Below are 10273 nucleotides of genomic sequence, written 5' to 3'. Positions count from 1 at the left end.
GAGGAGGAGGAGGAGGAGGAGGACGAGGAGGAGGAGGAGGAGGAGGAGGAGGAGGAGGAGGAGGAGGAGGAGGCCCTGGAGCTGGAGGCGCTGCAGTTCCGCCCGCCGCCGCCCTGGCCGTCCTCCTCGCCCTCCGTCTCGGAGCTGCTGCTGCTGCTGCCGCCGTCGCTGCTGCCGCTGCTGCTGCTGCCGCCGCTCTCCGACTCCTCGGCCCCGTCCTGCTCGGCCTGGCCCTTGTCCGGGCTCTTGGGGGTCCCCGAGTCCTCGAACGCGAGCCCGACCGCGGGCTCCTGGGCCAGGTCGCCATCCGCAGCCTTGGGCCGGGCGGGCTTGGGCTCAGGGCTCCCGGCCGCCGGCGTGTAGCTGCCCAGGCCTAGCAGGCCCTTGGGCTCCTCCCGCAGAAGCAGGGCCTCCTTGGCCTTCTTGCTCTTGGGTGACGTCACGCCCTCGTGGTCCAGCTTGACCAGCAGCTCGGCCTCCTCCCCTGGCCTCCGCGCGCCCTTGCTGGCCGACTCCTCCGCAGCCCGGGCCTTCTTGGGCTTGGGGCGGGTGGCGGGCATGGCGATGGGCACGGTGACGAGGGGGGCGGGGGCCAGGGCTGCCGCAGGGGCTGGCAGCTCCCCAAAGGGCTCGGGAGCCGGGCAGCTGGCAAAGGTGGATGGTGCTGGGCTAGGCTGTGGGGGTGCCGGGCGAGCCTTGGGGGTCTTGGCCCGCTTGTCCACGGGTTCTGGGGGGCTCTTCTTGGAACCTGGGGTGCTGACGGGCTCCAGGGCCAGTGGGGTACCGGGGATGCCATCTGCTGAGCCCCCCTCCTCCAGGACGGCAGCTCTGTCTGCAAGAGAGGAGAAGCAGCCCCATGAGTCAGGGCGGGGGGTCCAGCGGGCCCATGTCCCTCCTGGCCCTGCAGGGCCGGGCAGAGCTGGGGGGCCTCTCAGGTCCTCGGGATGAGCGGCTCTCTCACACAGCACCATCCCCACTGCCCCGGGCGCCCTGCACTGGATTCTGGAAGAACATGCCTGCCTGGACCTCGGCTCTGCCTCTGAAAGATCCACAAGTGACCTGAGCCTGCTTCCTGCCAGCGTTCCCGCACAGGTGGGCGGGGGGGGGGTCTCTGTGCAGAGCCCCCAAGAGTGCGACAGACCCCACGTGCCGGCGGGCCGGCCCCCAAAACGCACCGCTCTTGGCTTTGGTGCTGGGCTTCCGCCCACGACCCCGAGCCTTGGCGCCGGGCTCCTCGGACGCCGGCGCAGCCCCGTCCTTGTTCTCCCCGGCATCTTTGCTGGTCTTCCGGCTGCGGCGCTTGGCGCTTGGCACCAGGAGCGCCGGGGACGGCTCCGCACCTGCGGGGCAGGACAGACAGCGGCTCAGGCCCGGCCTCCACCCCCCCACTGCTGCTGGAGCGCCACCCGTCGTGGGCAGAGGCGTGGAGGGGAATCGGACGTTGCAGCGTGGCCTGGACCAGCTACTGGTCAGGCAGGAGGCCCGTCTGCAGGGACGCAGCTCGGGGGTCTGCACCTGCATGCAGGGGGCTTCCTTGAGCCGGGATGAGGCCTCTCCCCTCCGAAGCCCGGGTTTCCTACTGGTCGAGGGGCGGGGGGTCCCAGACCAGCACTCACACTGGATCTTGTAGTCAGGCGGCAGGAGGCGGATGTGCGAGAGGGGGATCCTCCCAGTGTCCCCATCATCGAACTCCACGGTGATGAGGTCCCCGTCATCCTCCAGGCCCAGCAAGCCTGTCGGAGGACGGCAGGGTCAGGGGAGGCCCACAGGCCTGGGCCCCCTGGCAGACTCGGGGCAAAGGGGAGCAGATACCAGCCACTGAGCAGCCCTGTGCGGAGGACGCATGAGGGCAGGTGGGCAGTGGAGCAGGACGTGGGCTCTGAGCCAGGCAGTCCCGGGAGTGTGGGCTCCCTGGGTCCAGCCAGGCACATGGCCATGTCCACCTATCCAAGGCCCTCCCCAGAGTGATGAAGGACAGCGAGCGTGGAACCACGCAGCAGAGGGAGCAGGCCGGAGGACAGCAGCTGCAAGAATGCAACCTCTCGGAAGATGACACCCGGGTGGACGAGCGAGACTCCTCCATGCTGGGCCCACTGCACCAACAGGAAGGAAGCCAGCTTTCACAGGGGAGCCCCGGGGGCCCCTCTCCTGAGTGCCGAGCACCTCTGCAGGCAGGGATGCAGGGGTCACGGGGCAGACTAGGGGTCACACGGCAGCTGCAAGCTTCCCGCCAGGACACTGGGCACAGCAGAGGAGGGTGGTAGGCACCACACCAACCCGGGTGACAGGGAAGTCCAAACACTGAAGAGTGACCCCCAGCCCCACTCCCAGGTGCCGGACGCGGAGCCCCAGAGGACGGCGCCACAGGAGGGCTGGCGGGAGAGGAGCCACATACTTGGCGCCCCCGCCGTCAGGCCCTGCCCACACACAGCTTCCAGTCCCCTTGCTGAGCACCGCCAGTGATGAAAGAACAGCCTCCAGCAAGACAGCAGAAGGACAGAGGTACAGACCCGAGCCCACAGAGAGAGGGGAGGGGACTGGAGAAGGAAACAGAGCTGAAGACACCTCAAATGCAAACACGATGGCCTCAGGGAAAAAAGGGATCCAGGAAACAGAGATCACTAAAAACAGAAAAACTCAAAGAGTAAGAAAGAACCTTTAGAAATGTTATAAACAATAGCAGACACATCAAAAGGGCAACAGAATAGAAGGACCAGAAGGCAAGGGTGAGGAAATCTCCCAGAAAGTAGAACAAAAAAAATAAAGAAAAAGATGGGCAAAAGACAGCAGGAGAGGGCCACCAGACTAGTGTGAGACCCAGGGAAAGAGGGTAAATGAGGGGGGAGACTCTCCAAGGAGAGAGATGAGACACAGAGGAGAGAGAGAAAGAGAGAGAGAGAGACAGACCACATGAGACTCCAGATCTGGGAATAAGGGTCAGCGCCAAGTCTCCTATGACGATTCGGGAATAACTCTGGTGTAGGCTACCTCCGACATCAGAATCCAGATAAAATAGAACGCTGAGTTCAGAAAAAGCGAGGGAAGGTGATTTCCAGTGTAGAATTTATACCCAGATGAACTACCTCTAAAGACTGGGGGAGAACAAGGAGGCTCGGACGTGTGTGTACTTGAGGAGTTCCCCTCCCACGGACGCTTTCTCTCCGGAAGCCGTGAGAAGGTCCTCTACCACAAGGAGGGAAAGAGACAGGAAGAGACAGACACGAGACGCGGCACAGGAGAGAGGGGGACTTCTCAGCAGGACTGCAAGGGCGGGTCCCAGCCGCCAGCTCGTGGGGCTCAGGAGGCTGGAGCCCCAGGAGAGCCGGATGGGGAGGCAGGGTTCCCTTTGTCAGGGGACTCCGGCCCAGCGCTCCGTCCCCGTCTCCTGGGCACATACAGGTGGCTTAAGTGGCCGACAGGTGGACTCCCTTTGCCCGGGTCTGACTTGGGCTGTAGCGCACGCCCAGAGCGCTGCCTCCCAGGTGCACTGGGCCTGCACTAGCTCAGGCCCACCGCCTGCCCACCTGCTAGTTCTGTCTGCGTCCACACCCATGTCTCATGGGTCACTGTCACCCCGTGTCTGCCCAGCTGTCGACCTCTTATTCTGCTCACGCGGTCAGATTCCCTAGAGAAGCCGCCTTCCCGGCTCTTCCAGCCCACAGGCAAAACCTGGAAGCTGCCTCCCTCACTAGCAAGGACAAGCGCAAGACACGTAAGCCAGGTGACCCAGGCCAGGTCAGTGCAACTCCATCCTGGGACTCAGATGGGAAAGCGGGGCATTCCAGGAGGACAGGGTCTGTTCAGAAGGTGAGAGAGTCCTCGGGAGTGGGGAGTGAAGCCAGCACAGCTGAGAGCATGGTTGACGGACACAGGGACCCTGAGTCCTGATGACCCCGGGGGACAGTCCCCGCTCCAATCACGCCCAACGCCGATAAAACTCAATGCTTAAGTCTGTCTGAGCTGGCCTTCAGGAACCAAATGGATCCATGCTGACACGCTGAGAAATGGGGGTGCCGTGAGGGTCTCGGGGGCGGGTCTCACCTCGGACCACCGTGCCAGGGTAGAGGCAGCGATATTGCTGGCTCCAATAGGCTGCGATCCTGGTCCCTTGCGGCAAGTAGCGCGTGGAGGCCGGCCTCACGTCGATGATCTGGGGAGGGGAGGAGTGAGCACCAGGCTGGCTGTGGCCCCGCCCTCCCCCCCCTGCAGCAGCCCCGAGGGCCGGCCCCTGGCCCCACCCCCACCCCCCGCAGCAGCCCCGCGGGCCGGCCCCCGGCCCCGCCCTCACCGCCTCCTGCAGCAGCTGCTCCAGACAGTAGATGTGGGGCCGGTTCCCACGCTCACCCTCCACCACCACTCGGTATCTGCAAAGATGAGGCGAGGTGATGTGAGGTCCCCTCGGGCACCCCCGCTCCAGCCCACGGCCAGCTCTACCTCCCTGGCCACCAGGATGGGGAGTGCAAGCCAGGGGGGGTTCCTGACTTGGCGCACAAGCTTGGGGCAGGTCTTCCCACTCTGGGCCCATCTCCTCTACACGACCAGGCAGGGTCACAGACGCAGGGAAGGCCAGCATGCCCTCTCCTGCTCCCTCCCACTGAGCCCTGTCCACCTGGGGGCCACCTGGGAGTCTGCCCTGCCCCCTGGCCCACCCACAGAGTGTACCCTCATCCTATGGGGGGAGCGGGAAAGCCACAGCTCAGAGAGCTGAAGCAAGGTGCCCACAGCAGCCCAGCAAGGCTCTGGGTGGGGGTCTGAGGCTCTGCGCGGGGCGGCCCGCCCCGACTCACATGTCTGGCGAATGCAGGGTCTGCACGTGCCCTGCATACAGCAGTTTGTCGTCCATGGGGATGAGCACGCGCAGGCCGTCCTTCAGCTCATCCTTGTCGATGATGCAGGAGCGAGGGGCTGCGGGCGGGCGGTGAGGCGGGGCTGGAGCAGGGGGCGGCCTCGAGATGCCCCCCGGGCCCGCCTGGCCACCCCAACACCCCTCTCTGCAGTGTGCCCGCGCGCACACATCCCCACCGCACACAGGCCCCCATCCCAGCGTCTGCAAAGACCCCAGGCAGGTGGGAACCCGGCTGACACCCATGCAAGGACCAACGCTCGCTGAGCCTCAGCCGGAGGCTCCGTGCCATCAGACCCCACTGCCGCCCTTCAGCCGCAGTCCCCGGCCTTCCCCACCGGAAGCGCTGTCTATTCTGGCGGCAATACCCCCACGGCTGAGCTCCCTGCCCCGACCAGGCCGGGGCCAGGGCTGCTGCTCCCTCTTCCCCTCCATTCTCCTCCAGGCCCACCCACGCTGCTTCAGCCTCCTGGACCCAGTCTTCTTCTCTGTAGGACCCTGGACACAGCCCTTCACTGCCATCACCTCACTCAGAGAAACCCAGATCGCTGGCTGGGATGGACAGAGTGACGGGCCCAGGTCTCGGTCCCTGCCTGCACCCACACCCCTGCCACAGCCTCAGCGTGGGTACAATGGACTTCTCACCTCTTGACCTGGGGCATGGCCATGTGACCTGCTTTAGCCAGTGGATAAGGGGAGAAACACTTGAATCTGAAGGGAGGCCTCCCTCCAAGGCCTTCCAGTCCCTCTCAAGCCTCTGGTAGCAGCGCCATGAGAGAACAAGCCCTGAGCAGCCCAGCAGCCCAGGTGGGGCAGACCTGTCCCTGGTGTCAGTGGACTGCTAGCCATCCCATTATCACCAGTGCAAGCCCAGCTGAGGTCACCCCGCCGCCCTGCTGGCAGCCTGTTCCACCCATCACTGAGTCTGCGTGCTTGGTCCTTACACAGCGGTAACTGACAAATACACTCCTCAGTAGGTGACAAAGCTCCTCGGGGCTGGCCCCGCTCTTCTCACTGTACTCCCCCACCAATTCACAGTCTTCAATCTCAACCTCCAGACCAAGTGCCTACTAGAAGTCATCTTCCTGGGATGTCGCCTCCCTGGGATGTCCTCCAGGCACCCCAAACCCCAGCCACCAAAGCCCAGCGGCTCCCTCCGTGACCCACCTCAATGACAGCTGCCCCCACCTGCCAACAGCCGTCCACAGGCCTTGCCTCCCCGCATTTGCTCACACAGCCCCTGAATGCTCCATCCCGCCCGTGTGCCCCCAGCTCCCCCCACAGGGGTCCCACCACCCCTGGACCCACTCCCCCGCCCACCCCCACTGCTGCTCCCTCGGATCCCCCAGCAGTCTGCTAACTCAACTTCCTGGCGCCCACTCCCTGCCCCAGCCCTCCAGTTCCCTGTCTACACACCAGCCAAAGAGCTCACCAAACCCCCACCAAGGCCCTCGAGACAGGGGTTCTGCTCTGCCTGCCTCCAGTCCAAGGCCACTCACCCGCCCTGACTGACCAGCTCAGACTCACGCTGGCCTTGCTGCATCTTACTTCGGGTACTGCCATGCTCCCATCCAACCGTGGGGCCTCTGCACACACCATCCCCCCCGTCACCCTGTCCCCTCTCTGTGCAAGGGCCTGGCCCGCTCAGGCCCTGCTGGCAGCTGCCTCTGGGGAACCCCCTGCACCCCCATACTCCAGGCCTGAGCCAACGCAGCACAGCGGGCGCTCACCTGGGGTCAGCGGCCGCTCCGCCGCCCCGCCTCGGGGCAGGTGCTCATCCTCAGAGAAGCTCGAGTCCTGGTTGGGCTCAAAGTCCTCCTCAGCAGCCATACTCTCCATCAGCTTGCTCACGGCTCCCCCCTTGCCCCGGTTCTGAGAACAGAGCAGGACAGACCGACGGCTGAGGCCGGGCCAGACCCTGGGGTCACTGTCAGGCTGCCATGCAGCGTGGCACAGAGAGTAGCCAGATCCCACCTGAGCGCCAGGAGGAGGACAAGACGTGCTGAGGGAGCACCTCCAGCTGCACACAGATCTTGGGGTGGGGGCACCCAGGATCACCCGCATCTGTCAACTGAACAAAGGAACTCTGCCATGCCTGGGCCCGCGGGGAACCTCACCTCCTTCTTTACCTCCTTGCCCTTGGCCTTGGCCTTGCTCCTCTTGGCGGAGGCCGGGGAGCTGGTATGAGGGGCCCGGGCCTCGGTGGGCAGGGCAGGAATGCGGGGCGGTGGCAGCGAGGCTCCAGATCCGGCCTCCTTGCCCTTCTTCTTCTGGGGATGAAGCCAGAGAGCGGCCGTCAGAGGGCAGAGCGGGCCCAGGGCCCACACTCACCCTCCCGCCCCCGGCAAGCATTTCTGGTTTTAATCTTGCTTTATTACCACTATATATTACTTGTTATAAAAAAAAAAAAAAAAAAGAATATCGACGTGCATGTAACTGAGTTCCTCTCCAATGATCCCACCAAGCGCAGAGGTGACTAGAGGGAATGATAACAGCGTGGCGTGTCCTTTCCAGAACTTTCCCCAACCACACACAACCATGTAAACTCACAGGCTACACAAACACATTTGTGCATACACAGTACTTTTTTTCCCTTAAACATGGATGGGAATTTACCGAAAATTCCGCTGTGCAGCCTCCATCCCCCCACCCTCTGCCAAGTGTATCTGGCAGACACGGAGGAGAGGCCTCCCTTTTTATTGTGACCAGCCGGCCGAGGTGCCTTGGCGTGGAGACCTGAAATTCATCTGGCTGCCTGCCTGCTTCTCCCTCTGCTGAACGAGGCCAAGAATGACGACAGCGTCGCTCGGCGAGGCGGGCACATTCCTGGCAGGAGCTTGCAGAACCATGCCCCCACTGCCCGGGGCACTTCTGGGGACCAGCAGTTACCTTCCTCTCATTGCAGCAGTGGGGGACACCTAGCTCAAAGCCCCCAGGGTGGATCTGGGATGTTCCCTCCCCTGGGGGCATGGAAAGCAGACAAGTGCACGAGGACTGTGCGAGGCTCCACTTATCTGAGCAAAGGAGTGGTAACAACCTAAATGTCCAGCCACCCGGTGTATCCACAGATACAGTTACAAGCTTCTATCCCAGGGGCCAAGGTCCAGCATGGGAAACGCACGTGATGATATTCGGGGCAGGAAGCCAGCTCAGACCACAGAGGTGACGGGAGGCAAGGGTGGGGGTCACGTTGTGCCTTTTAGAAGAAACATACCTGATACCAATGACTGAGTCATGGGCCAGGGGAGACGGAAATTAAGACAGAGAAAAAAAGAAGACTGGGCAAATGTTACGAAGACAGCAGCAGAAGTCACAGCTTCCACAAGAGACGAGCGAGAGTCAAAGCCGACAGCGTTAACAGGAACAAAGTGGGGAATGTCACACAGATAAATGCGTTCGTTTTAATCTCTATTTGGGGGGAGAAATATATATATACACACCTTTATATATACTGAAGCAACTTGGCGCACGCGTGCACACACACGCACACACACTGTATTTTCTTATTTCTGATGCGTCTTGTAATCCTGTCCCCCCCCCCCCCACACACACACACTGTATTTTCTTATTTCTGATGCGTTTTGTAATCCTGTTCCCATTTCTGAAACCAGAAGGCATCTTGGGGGTGGAAGGACAGTTTTTCACGTGGTTTTGTCTCCTTTTCCACCTGACTTCTATTATTAAATAGTCAGCCTGTCTTATAGGGCATGTCTTTGCAGTTGCACACTCAGGAGGAAAGGGAAATCGACAGCAAAAAAAAAAAAGTTATCACTGCCTGGAATTTAATTTTCTTCCTTTTCTTTATCATCCAATTACTGTTACAATCAGATAAAACTGGTAACTCTGTCTTTCCCACTAACCAGAAAGCCCATTACTAAGAAACATTTCTTCTTTTAAAAAAAAGAAAAGAATTCCAAAGGTGACAAGTTCTGTACACAGAGCAGAGATGTTCACTGCTGGGATGACTGCCATGGCAAAACACCATCATCAACCAGATCACCAACGGCCAGCATGGCTGCTGGCAGGAGATATAGAAACCCACGGGATGGCCAGATGGTGGGATGCTAGTCCTTCACTTAGAGAGTGAGTTTACAAAAGAAAGAAGAGAAAACTAAAACGATCATGGCCTATGGGAATGCACAAGATCCAACTCCAAGTCTAGAAAGCAGGACCCAAAAGTGCATCTCACAGAACGGGGAACTCTGGCCCTGGAGCGATTTCCTTCGTGTCTGACGTCTTAGACAGTTAATCTGTTCCACCCCGTCTCTGACTGTATCGTCAGCAGGCTGGGATCAGGTGAGCCCCTGGTCCTCTCCTAACAGAAGCTGCCTTTTGGGGAAAGGCTCAGAGAGGCTTGGGAGCCCTGTGGTTAAGGGCTCGGGCGGCAGGCCTCCAGTGCTCTAAGCTCAGCTCTGATGATCATTAGCCACTGGGCTGACTGGGACGGTTCCGGGGCTACCTGTGAGGTGCAGTCTGTAAGACTTCCTTACATGGTTTGTAAAACCGTCCTTACATGGCCTGTGATGTCAAAAGCAGTATGTACTTGGTCTCTCCCCGCCCCCTGCTGTGTTCCTGATACAGCGCTCCTACGGCGCCCTGGCATTTCCGGGCTCACAGGCGCATCCTCTGTTCTACGAAGAGGACGCATGATGAGCCCGTGGATGGCCTCAGGATGGGGCCTGGTCTGCAAAAAGACCAGCCACGACCCAAGCTTGAAACTTCGGCCTCACCTCCGTTCTTGGGAGAGGAGCAAGGGGCTGGATGGAACCTGAGTGACTGCTCTCCACCGTGCCTCTGTGATGAAGCGGCCACAAAAACCCCTCAGCGCTGGGGCTCCACCCACCGGAGGGCTGGTCCCCACACCGAGGCGCGCTGGAAGGGGCATGGGGCTCGGCGCCCCATCACACACGCCCTGCCCCGCACGTCTCCTGCACCTGGCTGCTCCCGAGCTGCACTTTTACGATACACTGGACCAGTAAATCAAGTGTCTTCCCGAGTTGTCATTTTGGGGAATTACTGACCTGGGGCGGGGAGGGGGGCGGTGGAGTCATGAAAATCCTTGATTTACAGCCAGTTGGATAAAGAGAACAAGTAACCACCTGGGACTTGCGCCTGGCCTTGGGGGTGGGGCGGGGGCTCCACCTGTGGGGTCTGCGCCAGCTCAGGGGAGTTGGAGTCAGACGTGTTTCAGCAGACGACATGAGCGTCCCTCCACCAGCACAGGCAGCATCCATGGCAGAGCGGTGAGGACATGCCTGGCCCCCACCATGCATCCCCTGGTACAGTCACCATCATTATGTATTATTCCAGCATCTTCTCTCCAGGGACCAGAAAAACCCGGGGTGGCTTCGGCCGTGAGGGGTCACGAATGAGGGGTCCCTGCGGATGCTGCTCTTACTACCGGCCGACACCGAGTCCCATCTCTGTCGG

General features: G+C 61.2%; 1 protein-coding gene across 1 annotated transcript in view; it reads right to left on the bottom strand.

Moving 5' to 3' along the window:
* The window catches only part of TNRC18 (trinucleotide repeat containing 18), an 82170-nt gene that overhangs the window by 6343 nt on the left and 65554 nt on the right, over positions 1-10273 (bottom strand). Inside the window, exons 20-27 of the mRNA XM_040231404.1 lie at positions 6961-7113; positions 6574-6715; positions 4788-4905; positions 4289-4364; positions 4042-4150; positions 1617-1733; positions 1176-1340; positions 1-832 (exon numbers count right to left, since the gene is read on the bottom strand). Coding sequence (XP_040087338.1) covers positions 1-832; positions 1176-1340; positions 1617-1733; positions 4042-4150; positions 4289-4364; positions 4788-4905; positions 6574-6715; positions 6961-7113 — 1712 coding nt within the window. The remainder of the gene's footprint in view (positions 833-1175; positions 1341-1616; positions 1734-4041; positions 4151-4288; positions 4365-4787; positions 4906-6573; positions 6716-6960; positions 7114-10273) is intronic.

The sequence above is a fragment of the Oryx dammah genome, unplaced genomic scaffold (assembly GCF_014754425.2).
Source record: "Oryx dammah isolate SB20612 unplaced genomic scaffold, SCBI_Odam_1.1 HiC_scaffold_2, whole genome shotgun sequence".
Lineage (NCBI taxonomy): Eukaryota > Metazoa > Chordata > Mammalia > Artiodactyla > Bovidae > Oryx > Oryx dammah.
Note: the sequence above shows the minus strand (reverse complement) of the source record. Positions and strands in the feature narration are given on the sequence as shown.